General features: G+C 34.4%; 3 protein-coding genes across 9 annotated transcripts; 1 reads left to right on the plus strand and 2 right to left on the minus strand.

The window, feature by feature from the left end:
* Nucleotides 1-966: 966 nt before the first annotated feature.
* LOC131004476 (T-complex protein 1 subunit zeta 1-like) lies at nucleotides 967-7,295 on the minus strand. Its single transcript, XM_057931171.1, has 15 exons — nucleotides 6,955-7,295; nucleotides 6,793-6,856; nucleotides 5,908-6,043; nucleotides 5,159-5,310; nucleotides 5,024-5,071; nucleotides 4,787-4,879; nucleotides 3,676-3,782; nucleotides 3,466-3,580; nucleotides 3,298-3,384; nucleotides 2,761-2,965; nucleotides 2,474-2,568; nucleotides 1,911-1,979; nucleotides 1,718-1,825; nucleotides 1,506-1,624; nucleotides 967-1,329 (listed from the first exon to the last, which is right to left on the minus strand). The coding sequence occupies exons 1-15, from the start codon at nucleotides 7,086-7,088 to the stop codon at nucleotides 1,254-1,256; spliced, it is 1,608 nt and encodes a 535-aa protein (XP_057787154.1). The 5' UTR covers nucleotides 7,089-7,295; the 3' UTR covers nucleotides 967-1,253.
* Nucleotides 7,296-7,894: 599 nt separating this feature from the next.
* LOC131004477 (NADPH-dependent diflavin oxidoreductase 1-like) lies at nucleotides 7,895-17,082 on the plus strand. 6 transcript variants are annotated; one of them, XM_057931173.1, is made up of 14 exons: nucleotides 7,895-8,333; nucleotides 8,639-8,775; nucleotides 8,906-9,080; nucleotides 9,288-9,365; nucleotides 9,461-9,565; nucleotides 9,980-10,071; nucleotides 10,771-10,946; nucleotides 11,568-11,662; nucleotides 12,525-12,599; nucleotides 12,717-12,827; nucleotides 12,986-13,108; nucleotides 15,223-15,342; nucleotides 16,051-16,267; nucleotides 16,348-17,082. In XM_057931173.1, the coding sequence occupies exons 3-14, from the start codon at nucleotides 8,925-8,927 to the stop codon at nucleotides 16,872-16,874; spliced, it is 1,875 nt and encodes a 624-aa protein (XP_057787156.1). In that variant the 5' UTR covers nucleotides 7,895-8,333; nucleotides 8,639-8,775; nucleotides 8,906-8,924; the 3' UTR covers nucleotides 16,875-17,082. The 6 variants fall into 6 exon arrangements, with proteins under 6 accessions (XP_057787156.1, XP_057787159.1, XP_057787157.1 ...); XM_057931176.1 differs by having other exon boundaries at nucleotides 8,915-9,080; XM_057931174.1 differs by having other exon boundaries at nucleotides 7,895-8,187.
* Nucleotides 17,083-21,006: 3,924 nt separating this feature from the next.
* LOC131004479 (uncharacterized) lies at nucleotides 21,007-22,200 on the minus strand. Of its 2 annotated transcripts, none has more exons than XM_057931178.1 (4): nucleotides 21,932-22,200; nucleotides 21,746-21,849; nucleotides 21,498-21,669; nucleotides 21,007-21,430 (listed from the first exon to the last, which is right to left on the minus strand). In XM_057931178.1, the coding sequence occupies exons 1-4, from the start codon at nucleotides 22,136-22,138 to the stop codon at nucleotides 21,236-21,238; spliced, it is 678 nt and encodes a 225-aa protein (XP_057787161.1). In that variant the 5' UTR covers nucleotides 22,139-22,200; the 3' UTR covers nucleotides 21,007-21,235. The 2 variants fall into 2 exon arrangements, with proteins under 2 accessions (XP_057787161.1, XP_057787162.1); XM_057931179.1 differs by having other exon boundaries at nucleotides 21,303-21,423.
* Nucleotides 22,201-27,050: the final 4,850 nt, after the last annotated feature.

Consider the following 27,050-nt stretch of genomic DNA (forward strand, 5'->3'; position numbering starts at 1 on the left):
TATAAAGTGATAAATGAAGGTTATCCTTTCTTTATAGACTATGTTTATCAGTAACCACCCAAACACTCAATCATCCAACCATCTTCAATATGTAAATAATTTATCTCTCTTCCACATCATTAATATTCATCACAACCCAACCATCTTTATTTTTATTGATTTATCAATGACCACCCCAACTACCCAATCACAACATTATATATAATTATATTATTATTATTTTTAAGCGCAATAGTTTTAATAATATTAAATATAAATTAAAATAGAAAAATATCAAATTAATAAAAATTCAAAAAGAATGTACAAAAAATATGTTGAATGTAAAAATTAATTCTTTTGGAAATAATTCTATGTAGAGGAAAAATAAGAGAATTTAAAGGTATGTTAAAATATAGCAAGAGTGGTCTCTATTTATAGTGAATAAAAAAAATATAAATTTTGATATTTTTAATTTATTTTTTTAATATTTTATATAAAAGATATGGTAATTTTATATAATAATTTAAATAAAATCTACAAAGCCAATAGAAAAGAGACAAGTGTTTCTTGTGGTCCCGTGGCTTGTTTCACCCTTTTCAATTTTTAATTTTTTTTATTTGTTTTACTGATGTGGCGTTCGACCATGGCAAAAAAAATTTGCCGATAAAAATGATCTTATACCCCAAAGCAAACATACCTTAGTATGACATAATCGCTTATTAAAAGACTCAACTCTTCTGGTTAACCTAATCTTTAAACACAATAAGAAATTATTGTCATCAATTTCTTAATCAATGGTAAAATCAATTTGAAAAATGGAAGTTTGATGTTAAAAAACAAGAGTATTCGTTATATCATGCCACCTTCCTTGTTTACAACTTGCAACCACAAATTTTCCTCTTCCGAAATTCTGAAAAAGAAAACGGAAAACAAATAAGAAAGGAATGACACATCTATACCTGCCGGCAAACGATAGATGGTGATGAATTTGAAAGAGAGAAATGCGTTTTAAATATAAAATTCTGATCATAAGTCAATAAAACTAGCTTCAAACAATCACGCCAGATCAGTCCGTAAATAGATTCACACACCTATTAATGATTTCAAGCACAACTGAACAAGAAAAATTTCAGGGGGCAAAACATAACCATTCAAAATTTTCTAGGCACAATGACTATATAGAGCTTAGGTAAATCATTAGCGATCACGACCCTCCCACGCCAGGGTTACAATCTTCTAGAAAACAAGAAAACCAGGCAGCACATCACCATAAATTAGGTTGGTTTCCGCATGTTACGGCCAGCACGAATGACCTCATCTACAAGTAGCAGCTGAGATGCAATCACAGGACTGCAATAGAAAAAATCCAATTCAGCAGATTAATTTGATAAAGCACAGCAGATAAGGAGATGAGGAAAACCACAGCATGGGAGCAGATATTAAATCCCTAAGAATTAATCGGAAGAAGATATTTAAACAAGAGAATTGAGGATGTCAGCACATCTACAATAAGTTTCTCGACATACCCTGAGTTTATGAGCTGACGCTTGACAGAGTAATTGTCAAAGATACCCTCCAATTGAGGGTCAATAGGTTCTCCAGTTTGAAGATTAAGTCCGACCACATTACCCTTGTCATGTTCTCCCTGGAAAAGATGACTCAATGTTTAGAGTGTGTTAGCCATAAACTACATTTAGAAGTTCAGTGGATAACCAGTACTTGAAAAATAAAAGATTACCGTAAGGTCAATTATCACATCCTGAGTGTCAAGACCAGAGTTTTCAGCAAGTATCTTTGGAACCACAAGAAGCGCATCAGCAAAGGCTTCTACACCAAGTTGAGCACGCTATTCAAAGTGAAATAAAGATTAATTAAACAGATAGATCAGTACAGGCATAAAGATTAATTAAAGTGAAATAAATCTAACATACTCCTTTAACAGTTTTCTTGACTTCATTAACCAGGTATTGTCTGGCTGCCACCTCAAAAGCCCCTGCACCCTGTTATATGCAGAAGAACAACTCACTTTATACAGGAACTCAAGACAATTATTATATTCTTGAAAAATATGTGCATAGTTACAATGTGCCTACCCATTTCATAATATACAAAAAGAAAGAAGTAAATTCGACAAGAACCCATATTTTTTTAATGAAGGTGAGAGACTAAATTAATCCTGTTATTATTTTAAAATACACAAGGGCTAAATTAGATTCAAATAAAAGAGAAAATGCAGCATTTTCTGAATATAAACAATCAACTAAGGTCATACTGTGCTATATAATAGCAATAAGCTACAGATTGACAAGTGACAAGTGACAAGTGACAACTGACAACCACAAGTTAAAAAATCAATAAAGAATAAGTTAATCACAGATAAAACAAATGGGGACAACTGTGAAACTTTAGCATCACCATGGACAAAGTATTTATTACTAATCAAGGAGTGAAAGTTCAATTAAATCACAAACAGTCAACAAATATATTAACTCACCAGTACAACAGCTTCATCTTCAATAGTATTTTTCACTGCCCTGAGACCGTCACGAACAGCATCCTTAATTTGAGCAATCGTATGATCATTTGGCCCTGCATGGTTGTTTGCAGGGTGCATTAGTAGATACACGATCAATATAACAATTTGTGTCAAACCAGTTTATCCACCAGTAGGACCATACATAAAAATACAAATAAAACGAAACAATGAACAGAATAAAGGATACTGTAGACAACAGGTGTGGAGACACAGAACTTAGCAGTAAGATGAGAAACTATAAGTACCTTTAATGAGAATTGTACAAGAGTGGGGATTTTTGACATTTTCCACAAACGTATACTTTTCTTCTCCAAGTACATGCTCATATACCACGCCAGCCCAACCAAGGCAGTCAGGGGTTAAGTCATCAACTGAGTTGACAGCCTCTCCTCCACAAGCCAAAACCAATCTCTCCATGTTTCTCCTTTTTGCCCTTCGCAGGGCAATTATCTACAAATTATACCAAAAACCAGAATGAACAGAATTAGGATACAAAATTATGAAACGAAAACCCATCAAAAAAGATAAATAATATCAACAAGAAGATTCTAGATGATATAGGAAACCTAGAATTTTGAATGTCAAGGAAACTAAACTTTTGGACAGAAATAGGAACCAGTTTCTAAACAGCAATGGTCAAGAAATAATTTTTAATTTTGGAAGGAACCAAAAGAACTTTCTAACTAAAGACACCCGATAGTGTGTCACTTCCAAGAGTGAACAACATTTAAGAAAGAAAGAAATAAAGAAAGAAAGAAAAGAAGAGAGGAAGGATAACTTACTCCAGCTCGCGCAAGAATATCTAATGAGGGAGGATCAATTCCTTTCTGATTTATGACAACGAAATTGCTGTTATCATCAGGACACACCTGAGAGAAACACTAGAGATTATCATCATTGACTATAAAACATGTAAACAATTAGCCACCCCCATCAGGACACACACAAACCTTGTTTTTTAAATCAATAATTTTCTGGACCCTCTCATCAACAGATCGTCTTTCTGCAGCAACCATTGCTTCTCTCTGTTCGGCACTCGAGTAAAAAAATCCTGCATTTACTTCACTGAATAAAATAAAGTCAATCTTACAGCTCAGGATATCATAGGACTATCTAGCACAGGAGAAAACAAGATAGCCCAACAATCCATATATCATTACCTCTTCTCATACTCTAATGACACATTACAGGTCAAAATATAACAATTATCTGCTCGCCGTTTCATATCTGGATGCCTCGAACCATGGTCAAGAACTAGACCCTCAATCTAGATACATCAGTAAGACAATGCATATGTACACATCAGTGATGGGCAAAAATATTCATACATCATTATCCAATACAACATATCAACAAGCACAACATCAAGCAGGCATATTTACAAGAAATATAAGACCAAACACAACTGAACAAAAAGTCTGAAGCATACCAAAGTAAGTTTGCTTCGCTATGCAGCACGTCTAATTGAATCCTAAATGGCCAAAGCTTTATAGCAAAAGAAACATGAATTTCCTTGAAGGGTAGGATAGAAGTAACTATTTCTATAGTAATGTTTAAACAAATAGCTAAAACCTAAGAAGCACCAATACGAATACGAAATACAAAACGAGAACAAAAATACGCTAATTTCCCAAAAATCACAATTCGAATACGTCAAAAATACGTTTTAATTTTTTTTATAGTAAATAATAATAGTATATATATATATATCATATAAACACTTTCATAACCAAATAGAGTAAATAACTAGTTAAATTTAGCCCAAGCACATTCATAACCAAATAGGATAAATAAGTAGTTGAATTTAGCCCAACATAATGAAGCCCACTACAAGCCCTAACTTAATCTCGCAACATACCCAGAATTAGGGTTTCCAGAAAGCGGCGACGGTCCACAACGCGGCCGCGGCAGTGAAGAAGGCGCTCCGATGGTGCAACAAGATTGAAGGGTTTAGGGTTTAGGAAATGGTAGAAATTGAGAGAGATGAAATCTGTTTCACTATGCGTGATTACTATGTTTTTTTATAAAAAATTTTTTGGTCAAAACGTATTTTGGGGTCAAAATACTTACTGAAAACGTATTAAATACATATTTGCAAAACCCCCCCAAAAAAACGTATTAAATACGTATTTTTAGCATATTCGTATTTTTAAGCATTAATAAGGGTACGGTGCCGTAGAAAACGTATTGGTGCTTCATAGGCTAAAACAAACCAAATTCAACATTCAATTGAAAACTCTAGAAGAATCATAAATCATCAAAGGAACATACCAAACGAGTGTCTATATCAAACTTGTGGCGCATGTGCATTATCTCAACCATAAAAAGATCAATATGCTCTTCAGGCTTGCGGATACAGAGGACCTGCAGTGTCATTAGAACATCTTGAAATAAATGTATGTGGCAATTTACTTCAGATATATAATTGCAAATTAGCTAATATCATTCATCCATTTCCCTCTGATAGTAGGACATGAAAAAAAATTAACACCAAGCTTAAGCACTTACAGCATTTACGACAATGTCAGTTAGTTGGTCTGCCAATGCCTCATACAACTGCGCAAGAACAGACAGGCATCCAGCATTAAGTAAAATATTTATGAGTTACGTACATAACACAAAAATAGAAAGGCTGAGAAAAACCTTAGTCCTTAGTGCTGTTCTTGCGACCATCTTCAATATCTCTTTATCAGGTTCAGCACCCATCACTACAGGAGTCTTAAACTTTTCAAGAAACTGGAGTGTTGCTCTTTTAGCTATTTCAAATCCATCAACTAGAACACGTGGATGCATTCCTGAAATAATCTTAAGTTACAGAATTGCAATTTTCACAACATAAAAATTGCAACTAGTTCGCATATATGATTTGCGGCATTTTTTCTACAAGCCAAAATAGAATCAGAAGACTAAAAAGACCCTGGAATATACTGAGAGCCAGAATATACTTTGGCACAAAGAGCGTGACATACCAATCTAAAAAAAAATACCACCATTAATAAATATTTTTTCCTCCACTGCACAGATCACAGTAGGCATTCACAGCCACCAACAAAGGCTTACTATTCACTACTACACTTTTTTTATACTATTTACGTCATTTTCCTACTCTTAAAGGTAATTCCCATTAGAAGGAAAATGTTTCTTACAGTCATATCATTGTAAGTGTGCGACACCCAATAGTAACAAAATAAAAAATTACTTGTAAACACATCAAGAAGTTTTGCCTGGAATATGTGCTTCAGTAATTTCAATAAAGGTACTTATATAAACCAGCACAAGCGATGGTAATAGATTAGTGTCTTCTTCTTTCTGAGAACATGTATTGAACAAGAATACCAAGAAACTCTTGATACCTTACCAATGAATATCTTAAAAAAGTAAGTCTGACTAACCTTCGTCTATGTACCGCTCTGATTGTTTCATGAGCTCACCAATAAAGATGACAGTAGAAGTGGTACCATCTCCACTGGTTTCATCTTGGGCAACAGCAGTCCGAGCAATCATTATGGCTGTAGGGCTTTGTATTTGCTGTCATTTGAAAAAAATAAAAAATTTTAAGAATGAAGCTATATATATACATTTTAGTCCTTTTCACAGCTAAAGTTCCGGCTTGAGGAACATGCAGAAAATCTCAGAACCTTTCTAAATAATAAAAACACAATACACAAATAAAACCAAATAGACATCACGCAAAAAGATCAAACAGATTAACTCTTCTAGCATTTGATCCTGGTCCTTACATGTTTCCTAGTTGCACCATTATTTTCCAGCCAAAATTCAATACATAAGAGATAATGAACTTTCTTTAACTTAGTATCATTCTTGTATAACTGTTGGAACAATCTTAGTCTATTCTGACAATTCTGCCCCAATATATAGAAAACATTAATTTCCCCCTTGCATCTAATGTGCTCAAAACTTCCAACTGAAGACGAATTTAAAGTGGTTCCTGGAAGAACAACAACAATGCTGAGAAAATTACAAAAACTTCCGTAAAAGACAGATTATACACCATTGCATAAAGTAGATTCCTTCTAATCTAAACAAGAATTATTTTGCCTAAATGTTTACACACCACCAAGAAGACAGATTGTTTACACTTCCAACACCAAATTCACAACATCAAAGATCACGACACAGAAAAGCAGATGCCCGCGAAATATCTATAACAGGCCAGAATGAATATTAGAAGCGTACATTATCGTCAATATATTTTTTTTAAAAAAATTGGCATGTCAAATGGAAAAAAAGGAACAAAAACAGGGTGCAAAACCGACCATTTCCTTCAACAGAGTGTTTCCATCCTTAGTGAGCTTAATATCGCCCGCGCCACCAACAAGCCTGCAAATATCAAACGCAAATTACCAACAGGCAACAGCAAACCCCCAAAATGGAACACGCAAACACGCGCGAAACAAGGAGAAAAACGGAACAGTTACATTTTAATAGTTCCCTTAGGGCCTAGATTAGATTTGAGCACATCCTGGAGGCCCTTTGCGGCATTGATGTTCATATGCAGCGCATGAGACTTGTTCAGCACCTCAGCGTTCGGATTCAACACCTTCAGCGACATCGTTAACACTCTACTCCTCGTATGTAAAACCGATAACACTAAGCTGCTTGGTGCTTAGATCGACGTTTCAAAGAAGCACTTAGAGTTAGAGAGAGACGTAGAGAGAGGATAGACTGGAGTGGGGAAGAGGGTTTTTCTCTAGGGCTTTACGGAAAGATCCTCTCCAACTGTGCTGGGCGCTGTACGACGTCGGATTAGCATTTTCCACTTCCTTTTCATTTTTTTGCCTCCGCAGTATAAATATTGATTTTCTTATTTACAATTCATATTAAATATAATACAAATTTAATGCTCCTTAATTGCATTAAAAATTACTATAATTAAAAATTATTTAAATTTAAAATAATTATAATTAAATAATCATGCAAACTTTTTTGAAATGAAATAAAATGTGATCTATTTATTTTTTTCACCAATAAAAAAAATAAAATAGAAAAAAAATATGATGTTCAACATTATAAATAAATTTGAAAAAATATATATTTTTTTTTTCATAAATCGAAGTTAAGTATTGTTTGAAAAAAATTAAAATAAAAAGAATAAGAGTGAAAATTTAGAGGTAAAAATTTGCTCTTTGTATACTATAAATAGATTGTTCTAAATTCTAATCATGTACTATTTGCTAATTTTTCTAATATTAAGCAAGCTAGCATTTCCATTATTTTAATTCCAAAAAAAAAGAAAACACATTTCCATTATTTTATTTAATTCCAACCCAATTTCTTTTAATAACATTAGTCCTTTACTTGTGAGGCCCAAAATTAAGCTAATTAAAAATATCATACCCTTCATTTTTAAAATAGGTCCATGGAATGAGCCCACACCTTCTTCTTCAGTCACGAACTCACGCACAAACTGTTTCCCCATTCTCGATCCCTCCTCTTCCTCCTCTCCCTCTCTCCCTCTCTTCACTCTCGCATTAATCCAATTATCCTCCATCTCCTTTGGTGGCAGCAACCTGCAACCATCGCAGGTAGCCACGCCGCCGCCGTACACACTTCCCTCTGTCCAACTCTCTTACTCTTATTTTATTTATAGTAGCACGGCGCCGCCGCGGGCTCTGTTTCCCCCATTGATTTCGCCACCTCAATCTGGACCAGTACAACCCTGCTCTCCTTTTCTTTGGCAGAAATCAATTCAAGTTGTTCCTTCAAATTGGGGCGTGGCATTACCTTCTATTCAAGTTTTCATTTTTTTCATCTTCTCTTCTTAATAGAAGAAAACAAAAAGCAGCTTGATAAAAAGGTTTTTACTGGACAATTTCGTTTGATGTTTCCTTTTTACGGTGAAGATACTGAATGAATTTTGTTTGTTTGATTGTTGAATCTTGTTTTTGAGTAAAATTGTTATTGAAATTGTTACCGGAATCACATTTGTATATGCCTGGAAATTTGAAAAAGAAAAACTGTCGAGAATTTTGCCCGGAAAATATTGACTTTAGAAAACTGCGTTTTTCATATAATATATAGATTTATAATTTAACAATTACTGTCAATCTAATTTATAACTTGACAACGAATCACAGTTACTTGTATATATGTTAAGAGCAGGTTAATCTCATATTTGAGTATACTTGAGTCATATCAAGAGTCTCTCAGCTAGCCGTAGGGTGACAAGCAAATTCGTAATCGGACTTCGGCTGCGTTCGTCTCTGAGGCAGCAGGGAGTGATATCATATTTTGTCCAGGTATGAACTAGTTTTGTTTTTAGGTTTTTGATATTATCCTGATTTCAATCTCAATAATTCGAAACAGAAGTAACATTCAACTTAAATCTTGGACTGAAATGTATCCCTTTTGATCATCGACCATCGGTAGCAATTGCAGCTCAAACTCGATGGGCTTGATGGAGGAGAAGCGTGAAAATCAGCTGCTGATATTGTATGCTTCACAGACAGGAAATGCAATGGATGCTGCTGAGTGGCTCGGCCGTGAAGCCGAGCGCCGTGGTTGCCCTTCCATTTCTGTCCTCTCCATGGAGGAATTTCATCCTGTATGTTCATATTAGGAATTTCAAATGGAAAAGAAATTAAGTCTAATATTTATTGTTTATTGAGATGTAAAATAAACAGTGCCTATTCAGTATTATTTTGTTAATCATGCTAAGAAGGGAGTGTTCGCCGATGAGTATACCTATTTGCGGGCTCTTTTTTTCTTCTCATGAAAAATTGAATATGATAGTAGTGATTGCTTCATTCAGAGCGAATTGCCGAACAAGGAAGACGTGATTTTTGTTGTGTCAACCACGGGTCAGGGGGACAATCCAGATTCGATGAAGGTTGCTTAAAACTGAAGCATTATTATCTAATGTTTTCTTGTGTCAATGAATTCTACTCTGGTAGTTTTGTATATAATATATTGGCTGACCTGCAGGGGTTTTGGAGGTTCTTATTGCAAAAGAATTTGACAGACGACTGGCTTAAAGGAGTTAACTATGCTGTGTTTGGACTGGGCGATTCAAGCTACCAAAAGTATAATGTAATTCTTGATTTTAAGATTGATTGACTATTTCTCTTACTAATCACTTGACTTGCAACTTCTATATCTTTTTGTATACGATTAAATTAGTTATTTTTAATACGAATAATGGGGATATTTTGCTATCCCACATATACAAATAGGCTGCTTCTTATGTTGTATTACTTGTATATTGATAAGTTTTAGTTGATGAAAATCTCATAAAGTAGAAAATATGTTTCTATAACTGTAGTTACAATTGGTAATTTGGTATTCTTACTTATCAGAATACTTCCATTAAAAAATAATCCTCCTGAGTAAATTGTATCATATGATTTCTGTTATAAATTTATTTATGTGCATATATTATATAAAGCATCTCTTACGTGCTAAATAGTATTAACTCATCTAACAACATGGGTCTTCTGTCTACAGTTTGTAGCAAAGAAGCTGGACAAGCGGCTATCAACTCTTGGTGCGACACCGATTATTGAAAGAGGCCTGGGAGATGATCAGCATCCTTCAGGGTACCATTTTCACTTTTGGTCGTCTATGCGCATTTTTCGTTATTTTATTAACTGTGTAGGCCTTTGCTGCTATAATTGAAGAGTATTACATCCTAGTAAATCTACAGATATTCGAGTACTTGCCATAAGGGTTCGTGGTTATTCTTTATCTCCATTGCACATATCATATAAAGTGAGGAGTTCTGTATATAAGGATGTAGTTTGATAGATGCGCTAACAAACATATTTATACTGAAAGTCTGAAAGGATATGGAGAAATCGGAAAGTGGCTGCAAAGCAAATTATTCTATGGAAAAAACTGAAAGCTTTACTGTGGAAGTTTTGTTAATACACCCTGGGGGTTCTTGATCAGTTGAACTTGATTACCTAAATTTTGCAAGTTCATAGCCCCGAGTGATTGGTCTCTTGGAAAAGAGCGAGGGCGATGAGATTAATTTAGTTCTTCACCGATTTATTCGACCATCAATATTTGTAGTCATATTTAGTGTGTCTATCAGTCTGCATGTCAGTTGCACTATTTTAAAAGAGTGGTGTTTGCTTTCTTTTTATCATCTTATAGCCTAGAAGGTAAATATTGTACCATGAGAAGAGGTAGAGATTCATTCATCCTTCTCAATATTTTTTCCGTATCTATAGAAATATTTGTCATATAAACTACCAAAAGGAAGGCTTATTGGGCATTTATAAAATCGTTTATAGGTACGAAGGAGCTCTGGATCCATGGATGTCCTCCTTGTGGAATATATTGTATCAGAGGAATCCCAGGTTGCTTCCAAATGCTACAACTCCAGATGCTACTTTGATAGATCAACCTAAAGTGCAAGTTATATATCATGACACTGAAGAAGGCGTGTCACCTGTGACAACTAGCACAGGTTGTTAAAATTTTTTATGTTCTTAAAATAATATTTTACTGTTGTACATTTTTTCATTATTTAGACTTGGTTTGCTTCTTTATGGTGTTACTGTTACCATACATTGATAAAAACATGCACATGATTTATTTGATATGTAATGTAAGATTAAAGAAAAAACAGGTTGTTTTCAAATCATGGGTGGTAATAACTGCATGAAACATTTATTCGTAGCCGCTTCTTCAAACAAGGATGCCGAGCATCTAAAGATTCAGGAACTAATGTTCATTACAGTAATCCTTGCAGGACATGCTATTGTGTTTGTTGTTCTCTGTCATTGTTGCCATATGCTTCCAAATGATATTTATTATAGAAAACATACTTTACTCTGCTCCAACTAGCACAAGTACCCCCAAATAGGAATGGTGGTTTACATTGTCGATGAGAGTGTTCAGATCTCATTCTGATTAAACAAAATCAGTAATTCTTATATGCTTATGTAGTGCTATTTACACCGATTTTGGTAGGATAGACAAGCTGAAAATTTGAGAATGTTGCTTGCTGTATGTCCTTGGATATTTGCTTTTCAGCTTTAACCATTAATTATGATGCTTATTAATCTAAAAAGAATTGATGTTACAGATTTCAACTATCTCGAGATGCAACTTGAGAAGACCCATTCCATGAATCCTGCAAAATTTTCTGGAAAAAAGAGGCCCGATTGCTTCCTCAAACTGGTATGCAGTATTTTATGCATCCGCAGTAATGAATAGTTTGAATAATTTCCTGTGGTATCTAATAGTTGGAGCTTCTTTAGTTGGTGCTTGGTTATGAGTAGCTGAGATTTCTTGCTCGAGCCTTTCAAATTCAAAAGTTGTGAATCTCCCTCCATAGAAAACTCAGCCTGTGCTGAGGGGGGTCTCTACAACCCCCCATTTAAAAAATAATCTCAGGGTATTTTGGTGACTTCACATTTGAACCCTTATAGAATTGAAAGAAAACTTACGTTTGTTTTTTGCGTCTCCAAGCAGCACGAAACGCAGACAGACAGAAAAGAGAACTCTTTTTCTTCTTTCCTAGTTTTTCTTTTTTAATTTCTTAAATTTTCTTTGTCAAATTTCACCTAAACTTTCATATCAAGTTCAAATTCATCGCTCATTTTTGTTTCAAGTTCAAAGTTCCGATCTTTTAACTTTTTTCTTCTTCTTACTATATCTCTACCCCAGAGATGAGGGCTGTCACATTATACTGTCACAAAGTGCCCTTTGAGCAGAGAAAAATGCAAAAACTTTATATTCAGTGTCAGTGATATGGATTTGATTGTTGTCTTTCTCATTTGTTGTGATGTGAAACTCCGGACTCATTTGCTACGTGATATGGATTTGATTGTTGCCTTTCTCATACTCTAAATATTGTCCAGATAATAGTCAGAACTAAGTTGAAAGAACTCCTTGTTTAATACAATACCCAAAGCTTTGCCAGCCTGGTCATCCGCATATGAAGTGCTTATTGCTTGCAAATATTTTTAAGCAAATAAGTGCCAACTATGGTGACACGTCTTTTGAGTTTTCGTATTAATAATTTGTTTTGTTAATGTAGACCAAGAATGATCGGTTAAGTAGAGTGGAAAGTGGAAAGGATGTACGGCACTTTGAGTTTGAAGCTGTTTCATGTGTAAGTGAGGCAAATGTTTTTTAGATTAAGTTAATATACATTCAGTAACTCTTAACTGATGTGAAACCTCTTAAATTAATTTTCTAAACACTTAACTGATCGTTTATTCTTTTGCAGTCAATAGATTATGATGTAGGCGACATTCTTGAGGTTCTTCCTGGCCAAAGTCCTGAAGCAGTTGATGCTTTTATGCAACGGTGTAATTTGAACCCTGAATCATACATAACTGTAGGTAGTTCTCTACTTAATTTTATGTTTTTGGCATTTCACTTTTGCTAAATATCAAATTGTTTTTTCCCATGTGATCCCCCGACATCTTTTGTTTTTGTTTTGCTTAGTTATTCCATCCCCAACTGTTTCATTGCTTAATGCTTACTTGATTTCAGGTTCAAGCAAGAGATAATCAGAACCATGGTTTTCTGAAACCTTCTTCCCCTGTGAAGTTAAAATCCTTTGTTGAGTTGACAATGGATGTTGCATCAGCTTCTCCTAGACGCTATTTTTTTGAGGTACTATAGAGGCCTGCTTTTGTTCCTTGTTTATTGTCTTTCATTCTAAGAATATCTTTTATCTCTAAAATCAATTATATTCTTAAAGTAAATAAGGTTAATAAAACCATAATATACTTATCACTATTTCTAAAGTATAAAAGTAGAAGTTACTAGCATATAAATAGTTGTACATTTTTTAGCTAGTTAATGGGCATATTAATGTATGTGCCTACGAGCTAGCTTTATTTATATTAACAAGCTTTGGTAGATAAGCTTGAATATTTTTATTTTTAATAATTAAGATCCTAGTAGCTCACAAGTAGTGCATCTACAATTCTATATGCTGTGAACTCATGGCTAGCCCTAACCTACTAGGTATTAGGAAGCACAATATATAATAATAGTAACAATAATAATTCATTATTAACTAGTAACACCCCCTGTGCGATGCACGAGCCATAATAAATTTAAAACATTAGAAATTAAATTACATAAAATTACTAAAATATCGTCATTTATGAAAATTACGCACATTGAAATATAAAATTTATATACATAATTTAAAATGATAGTATAAATATATATTAAAAAAATAATAAGTTGCTATCAAAATAAATATTCGATATCAATATAAAATGAAACGTAGATATATGTGAATTAACGTTGGCTTTCTTAAGACAACAATGAAACAATACATTGCAACTTCAAAATTGTTAGCCTTGAATTATACACATAAGAGATAAAGATATCTTCCTGATTTGCTGGTTTTTGCCTTAATTTTGTTGTCTCTTTGTTGATTTCTTGGTTATAGAATTTTTCAAGTTTTTTTCTTAATCATTTTCAATAACATTAGTAAGCAAAAGAAAGTTCGAGCCAGATCCTTTAGTGCTTAATCGTATTTCATCCTCTATTGTAAGATTAAAATTTAATGGTATTAACTAATGATGTTATAACTTATAAGGAAAGTTTTAATTCAATATATTAATAATAGTTTGTTTATGTTCGTTTTTCTCTAAGAATGAGAAGAACTTGGAAATAAAAAATCGCAGATTTAAAAATATCTAGACTAAAAAATTTAGGGAGGTTGGTAAATTTTAAAGAAAAATGACTTTAATTTTTTTTATGAAAAATCTTGTAGTACGCATTCCTCATAAAGTAGGGGGATTCAAATATTATATGAAAATTATTTACATGTCTAATCTCTATATGGGTTGGTTATAACGAGAACTACATTTTTCGTGAGAATGTGAGGATATTGTATTGAATTTATAATTTTAAGGCATTTGGACAAAAAAATATTACACAAAAAAAATTATTATTAGATTAAATAAATCTAAATCATATATGTTCAGTTCTACCTTTTCACATGAAAAAATAAATTTCGAATCTACAAATTTATATTAAAATTAATTCAAATCTTACATTTTTTTTTCTATTAGACTAAAGAGTTCTAAAAGGAACCAATATAATTTCATATACCTTAGTTGAATTTAAAAAAAATATATTATAATTAAAAATCATGTTAAACTCAATTGTACATCATTTAAGGTCATATTTTCAAATACTGCTAATATGAAATAAATTATTAGAGCAATCGAAACATATGACAAAATGCATGAAAACAATTAAATGCACTATAACTTGTATCTCTCTACAATTAAAAAAATACTACTTATATCTCCATCCCTCAAAATTTACCGTTAAAACTCTCTTTTCATATACTCCCTCCGTCCGCGATATCGTTTCCACATTTGCCATTTCGGTCCGTCCGCGATATCGTTTCCACTTCCATTTATAGAAGTAGGGTCCACAAACTTCCACTCACAACAATTGTGGGACCCAAACTCCACTAACTACATATCCACTACTATCCACCACTTTTCTTAAAACCCGTGCCGTCCACAATGTGGAAACGATATCGCGGACGGAGGGAGTAATATATAGATAAAGACATCTAATCAGCAGGTGTCTCAGCTCTCCGTTTGAGATTTTCTAAAGGATCCAACTAAAATTACTATATGTCTAATTTGTCTCCTCATAGCGTCTTAGTCCTGTGTCTGCTTTTCGGTGAAGATTGTACCATGTCAAAGTACGTGTTAACTTTAGTACTTCTGATGCATGAACTTCTTCAGGTCATGAGTTTTTTTGCCACTGCTGAACATGAAAAGGAAAGGCTTCAATATTTCGCCTCATCTGAAGGAAGAGATGATTTATACCAGTACAACCAAAAGGAAAGGAGAACTGTCCTTGAGGTGATGATATGGTTATTATTTGGTGACTTATATGCAAACAGGATATGAATATTTACTGTTGCATTTGTTATATTATAAGGAATACATAATAGTACTGCATTATAACTGGGAAAGCTGGTTCAAATTTCTCACCAACTGAAGTTGGTAATGATGTGGGTCTGTGACATGGCTAGGTCTTCAGTAAAATGTATGATTTTCTAAAATCTTATATAGAAAACAGTTCGCGGCTCCATGGAATAATACCACAAGGTCTGTAAAATAGACCCTTCATTTTCTCGGCAGAATTCCCTGTTAATATAGTATCTCCAGTTTTTCATCTTTCCTAAGCTATTATCTTTAGGTGACGTTTACTTTTCATGATTGATAAGTTACATGATTGAGTATTTTTATCCTCATTAATAGGATTTTTCCAATCTAACTCATTCAATGAGATATGAATCAAGCAAATTCAGCTCAAATGATATAAATTATCAAGGGCCTTGTCATATCCCAAAGTTTCAATCAGTCTTAGTAAACAATGGTTTAGCCTATAGTAGTATTTTTTTGTCTATTTAGGCTAATCCTCATAAGTAAACGCTCCCTTTCTGTCCTGCTCTCTGTGGATAATAGATTTTATCATATTAGATTAGATACCCCTGTTGCTTTATTATAAGCTGTTACATGTGCAATAAAAAATGATATTTATCTATTTTTGTTTCCATGATGTAGGTGCTGGAGGATTTTCCTTCTGTGCAGATGCCCTTTGAATGGTTGGTACAGCTGGTTCCTCCACTGAAAACAAGGGCCTTCTCCATCTCTTCGTCTAGTTCAGCTCATCCAAATCAGGTGCACTTAACTATTAGCGTGGTGTCATGGACAACACCTTACAAGAGGAAACGCACTGGTCTTTGCTCATCATGGCTTGCCGGTCTTGATCCTGATCAGAGTAAGATTAGTTTTACGGTGGCCCCACCCCTCCCAAGACATCTTATCGAGCAAATTGTATTTACAGTTTCTTATTAACAGGAGTCCCTATACCAGCATGGATTAGCAAAGGTTGTCTTCCTCCGCCACCACCAATACTTCCTCTGATTCTTGTTGGACCTGGAACTGGATGTGCCCCTTTCCACGGGTTTGTCGAGGAAAGAGCTATTCAGAGTAAAATTGTTCCAACTGGTCCTGTTGTTTTCTTCTTTGGGTGTAGAAATGAGGACGATTTCCTATACCGGGATTTTTGGCTGTCACATTCTCAGAAGAATGGAGTACTCTCTGAAGAGAAAGGTGGAGGATTCTATGTCGCCTTTTCGAGGGAACAGCCACATAAAGTGTATGTACAGCACAAAATGATGGAGCGAAGTAGGAAAATATGGAGTTTGCTAAGTCAGGGTGCTGCTGTTTATGTTGCTGGATCTGCAAATAAAATGCCTGCTGATGTATTGTCATCATTGGAGGAAATCGTTTCGAACGAAACTGGGGTTCCAAGAGAAGCTGCATCGACGTGGATTCGGACACTAGAAAGGGCTGGCAAGTATCATGTTGAGGCTTGGTCTTGACCAGTTGACCTTCTTACAACTTCCATTGCAATGTATTACAAGCATGGAGGTGACAATGTCGTTTGTTTTTCAACTGTTGTGAGCGGATTTTAGCAAATATTTATTGGTGAAGATCACCTAATAAGTTCAAACTTTATTTATTGAAAGTTGAAACTTACATTGTTCCGTACACTTGATCATTTACTGGGAATTCATTGTTCTTAATTAATTTATGATACACTTTTTTGCTTGATATTCCTGTTTTTTTTTTTTTTTTTTTGCTAAATATCATATTAAACTTTAAACTATACCCATTTTATCAAAAATACCATGAAAGTTTTAAAATGTTTTCAAAACCTTCAAAGTATCAGGGTTTTATCAAATATATTTCGCATCTATTTTTCGGTCATCAGAAATATGACGTGATTCGCCGGATGCCACAATGTAATTTATATTATATTTTTTTAAAATTCATATCATTTTATAAATAAAAATCCATCTTAAAAATTAAAATATATTCTACACTTTTTAATCCATATCAGCACACACACATCTTACAATCACACGCACACACATACACCAGAACTCACGCCAACCCCCTCTCTACCTAACATCTGCCCAGCGTCGCCTCCCCGATGGGCAGCAACCACGGTGTCGCCGCGCCTCCTCTTCCCCTCTCTCTCTCCCCTCAACTCTCTCTCTCCCTTCTTGAGCGGATACAACAAATAGCCTCTCACAAAAATTCTTATTTTTTAATCCAAATACGCAACAACTCAAACTTGAGTTGAAGAAAACATCTTGCACCCAAATTTGAGATTTAATAAATGATCTAATCTAAAACAAATAAAATGGAATCAGAAATATAGAAGTAGAATGGAGATGGAGGAATTGTTGGTGAGGCCTGTTAGTGCCGGAGAGGCAAAAGGGGCGGCTGAACGGCGACCGACGGAGAGGAAGCAGGGCCGGCAGCGGCAGATCCAAAAAAGGTGAGGCAGCTGGGCGGCGCTGATGCTGTGGTTGTCACCGACGAGAAGGGAGAAAGAGAGTTGAGGGGAGAGAAGAGGAAGAGGAGGCGCGGCGACGCCGGGCGGTGGCTAGCGGTGTTAGGCAGAGAGGGGGTTGGCGAGATTTCTGGTGTATGTGTGTGCGTGTGATTGTGTGATGGTGTTAATAGGCAAAAATGCCATTTTCTTATAAACACTTGTAAAAATGCCCACTTTCATAAGTGAAAGTGGGCATTTTTACAAGTGTTTATAAGAAAAGGGTATTTTTGCAAATGCCCCGATGGTGATGTGTATGTAGTGACATGGATTAAAAAGTGTAGAATAGATTTTAATTTTTAGGATGAATTCTCATTTATAAAATGACATGGATTAAAAAAATAAAATATAAATTACACTATGGCATCCGGCGAGCCACATCATATTTATGGTGATCGGAAAATAGATGCATGACATATTTGATAAAACTCTGATATTTTGAGGGTTTTGAGAATATTTTGAAACTTTCAGGATATATAAAAACGGGTATAGTTTAAGGTTTAATATGATATTTACTCTTTTTTTATTATTATTAAACTTCGTAAGATTCTTTTATGTTTAATACTCCCTTCGTCCACAAAAAATAGTCATAGTAAGTAACGACATAGATTTTAATAAAAATAGTTAAGTATATATTGTGAATGGAAAAATAGTTCCACTTAAAAAAATAAGTATTTATAATGATAATTAATTGTATTATGAATGGAGAATAGGGTCCACCATGTGATTGATAGTTTCTAAAAATGAAAAGGGATTAATTTTTGTGGATATCAAAAAAATGGCTATTTTTTGTGGACGAGGGGGGTAAAAGACAAATTCTCCTTTGCGCTTCAACTCACCATGCGTACGGATCCTTCGACCGAATCCGGATTCAACATATAAAAAAAAAATATACTTTCTCCGTCCGTCAAAAGTGGACCACTTTGGCTGGGCACGGGATTTAATAAAATTGGTGATAATTTTGATGTAGTGGAGAAAGGGGTCCCACATGTGTGGTTGAGATTGAATTTTGGGTGATTTTTTTGTAAATAAAGAGTGTTTGTAAGGATAAAAGATTAAAGTGGATGTTGGGACCATTTCTATAAAAGGAAAGTGGTATACTCTTTGCGGACGCTCAATATAGTAAAAGTGGTCCACTTTTGACGGACGAAGGGAGTATCATTTTTCGCCTTTTGTAAACCCTAGCCGTTTTCTTGTCTTTCTTTCTTCCCCTCTTCTCCCTCAAGCTCCAGCCGTCGTGTCGATGTCACTCCCAGCTCAATTTTCGGTCGCTATGTGTTGCTTCACCCTCTAGCTCTCCAGCCACGTGCCCTCCAGCCCTCACCGCCGCACCGCAATAACTTTTCAAGGCTCAAGTTGTCCCCAGTAGCACACTGCACCGCTGCCCTCTAGTTGTTGCCTCTCCCACCAAAAAGCTAACAGTCGCACCTCGTTGCCCACTGCCTAGCGCCCTGCAACCTCCTCTCGTGTGGATGCTGCCTCCGCAAAGCAGCAAATACCAAGTAAATTAGCGTCCATCTCCCGTCGTCGCCAATGAGCCTTTACTTCGACTACCTAGGTTCGAATTTGGATTTTCATTGTCGTGGACTCGTGTTATCGAATTTCAGTATAATTGACTATTAAAGTCCAAGATCGAAATTTCTTGAAATTGAAATGTTGTACTCCCTCCGTCATAGTTATAACGTCCCAAACTGGACGGAGGGATTAACATGTTTTATATTCATTGTTTATTGAAATTGGAACGATTCCTTGTTTGTTTGTGATGTTTGACAAATTCAAACTTGATGTGCGCATGATTTTTTGTTTATGATCTATGTTTCGTCGTTGTTTGTGGCGTTTTCTCTAGTTAGTTTAGTCGTACTTTCTTGCAAAAGTTGTGTGGTTAGTGGTTATATTTGGTTTTTGTGTATCAAGTTGAGCTATGTGTGAATTGTTATGTTTCAGCTTAAGAAGAAAAGATTTTGATGTTGAAGCATTTAAAGATCTTGAAGTAGGCTCATAATGATGCAAAAGAGGGTGTACCAGTCTTGCTAGCCGTGGCGCACAGTGAACCGGGTTGACTTATTGAAGAAAATTGGGTATAAAATGCAATGCGCCCCGGCTCACCATCAACCAGGCTGACTAGTTGAAGAAAGATGGGCAGAATATTGAACACGCCCCATCTCACTGTCAACCGGGCTGACTCTGATGGCTTTCTAACAGGATTTTACATATGATAAGGAGTTTTTGACAGTTAAAACTCTATTCTTTCACTCTCAACTTTTATCTTTTCTTATGAAGCAAGAACATTAGGAAAACTTTAGTTTATCATTTAATTTTGATTTCTCTACTCATTGGGCACGAATTTGCACTCTAATTTAGTAAGAATTACTTTATCTTTCTTCTTTGCTTTAATTACATGAATTAATTACATTTTCTCCTACTTTTATTTTTACAGCATTATGAACCAAATTTCAATTCTAGTGTTTGGGATATTGGAATTGAGAGTTAAATTAGTTTGTGAATGATTTGTGATTGTCCAATTAAATTGTTCTCTTTTATATTATCAATTGACCATTGATTTGTCTTGTTAAATGATGAATGAGATCAAGAGATGAATTCATTGTAGGATCGTTGTTTAATTGGAGTTAGACTTAAACAGAAACGCGTGGTCTAATCGTTAATCGCTTCTAGCTATTTAGTTTGCATAGTCTCAAAGCATGAATACGGAAGTTATTGCATTGAGCTCCAACGTGAATGCAAAGGATTGATAAATTGTGCTAGTATTTTGCTAACGTGTTAACTCTCGAGGCGAATAATCCTTGACCCTAGACTCGTTTTTCCTATTGTTATTTGTTTTAAAATCATTTTTGTCTTTTCTTTGAATTTACTTTTGATTCTCTAGAAACAAACTTTGAACTATTAATGTTTAGGATCTATTTATTTTTGGGTGTGTAACACATAGATCAATAGCCGTGTTATTTATTTACACTCATTGAGTTGATAACATTATTAGATACTAATATTTAAACTAAAAGAAATAAATTTTTGTCACCGATTAATCTAACTCATAAATGATGATAGTATTTGATATTTTTATGTAATTTAAATATTTAAAAATAATAACAAAGATCATGACGCATGCATCACGCGAGAGGACGTAGTAGTTATTATTATAGGGTAATTATGCAGTTAGAACATATAGGAAACTATCTATCATATTTATTGAGAAGGTTATAAAAGAATCCATATACTAGCTAGATACTTGTGTTAATCTAATCTATTATAACTATTTACTCTGGTGTAGTTTTTCCTTGCCTCTGGGAATCATCACTCCAATTCCGTTGTGCATTCTTTTCCACATTATACATTTGGATTCTCTATTATTATATGTAATCCACTCATTGCATCATCCGAGTCGAATGCATCTCCATCATCTTTCATGTTCCTACTTCCTCCAATGAATTCTAGAGCGATCCCATTATCTTCCGCGATTTGCTTTAGCACAATTTGTCTGCTTTCCGAGCTCGCTCTCTCCGTCGATAGTTTCTCTACCAACTGAAATATAACAAAATCAGGACAAGAAAAGGACTTAATTAAACTCACTCTCACCTTCCTAACTTACCTTAGGATAAACTCTGCACTCATTTCTTAATTCCACAGCCTTATATGCAAAGTCTTTGCCGTATTTGGAAGTGAAGATGCGACGAATCTCTTGTAGCTCCGGGAACTCTCCACTTCTCGAAGCTGCAAAGATCAAGCTCGATACCGCCTCCTTCACCTCATCCGGACACTCCCTGCATCACACACCAACAATTAATTCATTTTTGTCAACAGATACAAAAAAAAAAGAGAGGCTAGAATCTTCTGTACCTGCTGTTTGTGATAATCTCAGTGCTCTCCCCCAATATATGGCAGCACATCTCTATCATAACCAGTGCATCCAAAGCATTTTCCTCCTTCATCACTTGCTCAACCTATCAAAACAAAATTGAAACTCTAATCAATTACACACACAAGCTTGATTAATTATGTCATGGAATCTTGAGGTCAAATTACTCGAAGGAGAGCGCGTTGTTGATGAGGTTGGTGCAGCAGCTGAATCACATCGGATCTTGCTTGGCGGCATCTCACGCCATGTAGATTTCTGAGTATGGCAATTCTAGCGACTGCGAGATTCGCCACCGTCCTTAGCTTCGAAGCGTTGGAGCTTCTTCCCAGCAGAGCATTCAACCTCTTCCCCATTCTGCTCAACTCTTTTTGCATGCTTTGATTTCATATGTTTACTTATACTATATAGTTTGAGGTGGTTTATAATATAATTACTTGCTGATTTGACCAGAAATTAGATTTGATCAGTTATATACAGCAGCTACAATATATTAATATATGTGTGCTGAAGATTTCGCCCGTTTTGTTTCTAAACTTTGATTCTGGTCTGAATTAGTCCATTCTTTTGAACTTGAAAATTTTCGTTTTTTTCTTTTATTTATGATGTTTATGGCGGGCACTTGACTTGGCTCAGTCAATGAATTGGAAAACTAATGACAACATGAGATGAGTATTTTCTAAGTTTCTACAGACTATTTGTTGTAAATATATCTATAAGATATATCTTATGTGTGTTGATCAAGAAATCTCCCTAAAACCCTAGCTTCCTACTTTAGCCTCCATATTGGATACACTTCATTCGTATTCTCTTCTCTATTCTCTCGCTTCTCTCTAGTTTATAACACGTTATCAGCACGATAGTTCTAGTTCTCTCATCTCCACGATAGTTCTAGTTCTCTATCATCTCCCTTCGATTGTAGAAAGGTAATTCTATTTTATTTTTATGTCATCAATATGTGTCAATTTTATGTGAATCATATAAGAGTGTAATTAATTAAATAACTTCATCTCTATTTGATTTCACGAAATTCTCATTTTATGTATATGATTTTATAGAAGAAGTTTTAGGATTTTGATGGCTTGATAATCGATAAACTTATTTTGAGATTTAAGGGATAGAATCTGCTTTATTTGATTAATTGATTTCATGATTTACGAATTTAATCTTATTAACTGTCTATTTAACTAGTTGTACGATTTTTATCCAATATAAGGCTTAATCCCTGTATTATGGATCCACAATTTGAAGATTAAAGTATCATAGAAATTTGCTTATGATAATTAATTTGACTTGTTGAATTTTCGAACACCATCTGTCGAGTTATGATAATTTGACTTGTTACTAAATTTATTTACAATAGTATTTTAGATCTACAGTAAACATTGTCCTTAATTATGATTAATGTCATGATTTGTAATATATGTTTCACAAAAACTTGGGTGAGGTCAACCTCATACCATGAGACGGGTCGGGTCGGGTCGGGGCGCGGGTTTGACGGGTCGGGTGGGTTTTGGGCGCGGGTCTGGGATACCAGAAATAAAGTACACGTTCTCATTAGTAAAAGTAATAATTATTGTGAACAAATGTAATAATTTAGAAACATTACATTTCATCATATCAATAGTTACTTTTCCTCAAGACAATGATTATTTTAATTATTATTTGATTATTTCATCATATCAATAGTTACTTTTCCTCAAGATAATGATTACTTAAATTATTATTTAATTTTTTTTTCTATATTCTATTTATTTTCTCCATTATTCAAAGTAATTGTTATTATAATGAAAAGTAATTATTGACATGAAGAAATGTAATGTTTTTAAATTATTACATTTGTTCACAATAATTGTTACTTTTATTAATGATAATGTGTACTTTATCCCAGGCCCGTGTCCAAACCCGACCCGACCCGACCCGTCTCATGCTATGAGGTCAACCTCACCCAAGACCTACTCTGTATGTTTATATGTGTGTACATCACCGCCTAATGTGTTTGTAGTTTTCAATATCTTGTGTCTATTTGTAATTATCTTTTTATGCCTAAATCAGAAAAGGAATTCTAATGATTTTCAGAATATTGCAAATGTCAGAATGATGTTATGAATGCGTGTATTATTAGCTTTGTGTGGTTTATTTGGCTTCGTGTAATTTAAAATAATAAAGTTAAATATTGGGCCAAGATGATGAGCATGTTGGTCATGGTTAGAATGAAATTTAATTGCAAAACTTTGTTCAGCTGCAAATACTGTGCATGCTCCTTCGAATACTTTTATTACTACTATCCAAGGCGCAACTGATTTTACACAAGGAATGATTCTATGGTGATGACAAATATTGAATAGTACAAATATTGAATAGTACAAATAAATCAAATCAATTTGTTTACTATGAAATTTATTGTTATCAAGTTCCATGCAAATTCTGTGATTTTTGTGCTCTTATTTTCAGATTTGACATGTTATATTATGAAATATACATTATGTATATGCAATCTATTTTTTTTTTCTAAATAATCTTGAAGAAAAATATATATTACATGCTCTCGAAAATTAGACCTTGAAGGTCAAACGGCCCTAAAGGCCGAATGGTTGTACTCTTTTTCCCTTACTAAGTTTTTTTCCTACGAGGTTTTCTTAGTTAAGGTTTTTAACGAGGCAACTAGTGTAATATATGAGTAAATATATATGTCTTGTACTCTTTTCCTCTAACGAATTTTTTCCCATGAGGTTTTTGCGGAGAGGTTTTTAACAATGCATGAACATCTAAACACTAACATGCATCATATGAAATCTTGTGATATTTGTCTTGGTGAATAACTACACATATTATTCTTCAAAAGAAGAAATATTTCCTTAAGTTGACATTAGATAAGAATAATGTTAACACAATATCAGGTGCATCAAACATCATTGAAGGCTCCGGAAGAGCTTGTATCATTTTGCCAAATGATACTAAATTAGATATTGAAAATGCCCTGTACTCTAGTAAGTCTAAAAGGAACTTACTAAGTTTCAAGGATATCCGCAATAATGGATACCACATCGAGACAATTGCGGAAGGTAGCAATGAATATCTTTACATAAATTCTTTTGTTTCAGGCTATAAGCTGACAAAAGAAAAATTAGCAACACTACCTTCTGGAATGTATTACACATTCATAAAAGCAATTGAGACAAACCATGTCATGAACATAAAGTTCAATGATACAAAAAGCTTTAAGCTTGGGCATGATAGGTTTGGACATCCTGGAGCGACTATGATGCGCCGAATAATCAATAATTCATATGGGCACAACATAAAGAATCAAAAAATTCTTTCTACAAATGAATTCCCATGTGATGCTTGTGCGCAAGGCAAGTTAGTCATTAGACCTTCATATACGAAGGTTAATACCGAATCTCCATCTTTCTTAGAAAGAATTCAAGGAGACATTTGTGGACCTATACATCCACCTTGTGGACCTTTTCGATACTTTATTGTATTGATTGATGCTTCTTCTAGATGGTCACATGTATGCTTGCTTTCTACTAGAAATGCAGCATTTGCTAGACTACTTGCTCAAATCATAAAATTAAGAGCTCAATTCCCAGACAATTCAATTAAAAGAATTCGTCTTGATAATGCTGGTGAGTTTACATCTCAAGCATTTGATAACTATTGTATGACTATTGGAATTGAGATTGAACATCCAGTAGCTCATGTCCATACTCAAAATGGTTTAGCGGAATCATTTATTAAACGTCTTCAAATTATTGCTAGACCATTACTTATGAAATCAAAACTCCCAACTACTGCTTGGGGTCATGCCATATTACATGCTGCAACATTAATTCGACTAAGGCCATCAGCCAATCATGAATACTCCCCAATGCAGATTATTTTTGGCCGAGAACCTGATGTTTCTCACTTACGAATTTTTGGTTGCGCGGTTTAAGTCCCAATTGCACCCCCCGCAACGAACAAAAATGGGTCCCCAACAAAGACTTGAGATATATGTTGGATTTGATTCACCCTCGGTTATAAGGTATATAGAACCTTTAACATGTGATTTATTTACTGAAAATGACTAATCAACCAAATGAAAGCGATGTAATTCCTGAAGAATTACAAGTATCTGAAAATCATGAGATCTCAATAAATTATTTACATCAGATACTAGAGAGAGAAAATATCATTGTTGATGATATATTTGCCTTTCATATAGCTCTTCATGTTTTAAATGAGGATCCTCAACTAAAATCTGTTGCAGAATGCAAACATAGACTTAATTGGCCAAAGTGAAAAGAAGCTATAGAAAGGGAATTAAATTCCTGTGATAACCGGAAAGTATTTGGATATATAACCTTAACTCCGGAATCTAAAATCCATGTTGAATACAGGTGGATCTTTATTAGAAAGAGAACCGAGAAAAATGAAGTTATGAGATATAGAGCAAAACTCGTAGCACAAGGTTTCTCACAAAAACCAGGAATTGATTATGAGGAAATATACTCTCCCGTAATGAACGCTATTACTTTCAGATTTTGATTAGTCTGCATGTGTCACAAAGGCTTGATATGCGCCTTATGGATGTAGTAACTGCTTATCTACATTGGTCATTAGACAATGACGTATATATGAAAATTCCCGAAGGATTTAAAATGCCTGAAGGATTGCAGTCAAAACCCAAAAATATGTATTCAATTAAACTGCAAAAATCGTTGTGTGGGTTGAAACAGTCTAGTCGTATGTGGTATAATAGACTGAGCGAGTATCTTTTGAAAGATGATACAAGAATAAAGATATCTGTCTTTGTGTTTTCATTAAGAAAACAGAAAGTGAATTTGCAATCATAGCAGTTTATGTTGATGATTTAAATTAAATTGGGACTCATAAAGAGCTCAATAAAACTGCTGAATATTTGAAGAAAGAATTGAGATGAAAGATTTGGGAAAGACAAAGTTTTGTCTTGGTTTGCAAATGGAACGTATCCGTGGAGGAACGTTTATCCATCAATCCACATATACAGAAAAAGTGTTAAAACGCTTTTACATGGATAATGCAAATTCATCACCAATGGCCGTTAGATCTATTGATACTAAGAAATATCCATTTCGACCAATTGAAGAGGGTGAAACAATACTTGGTCCTTAAGTACCATATCTAAGTACAATTGGAGCGTTGACTTATCTGGCTAATAATACTTGACCAGATATAGTTTGCAAGTGCAATCAGTTTGCTCAAACGTGGAAGATTTAGTTAAAGCAGTTCAGATTTCATTCAATGAGCTAAGTCCTAATACAT

This window comes from Salvia miltiorrhiza, unplaced genomic scaffold (genome assembly GCF_028751815.1).
Source record: "Salvia miltiorrhiza cultivar Shanhuang (shh) unplaced genomic scaffold, IMPLAD_Smil_shh original_scaffold_404, whole genome shotgun sequence".
Lineage (NCBI taxonomy): Eukaryota > Viridiplantae > Streptophyta > Magnoliopsida > Lamiales > Lamiaceae > Salvia > Salvia miltiorrhiza.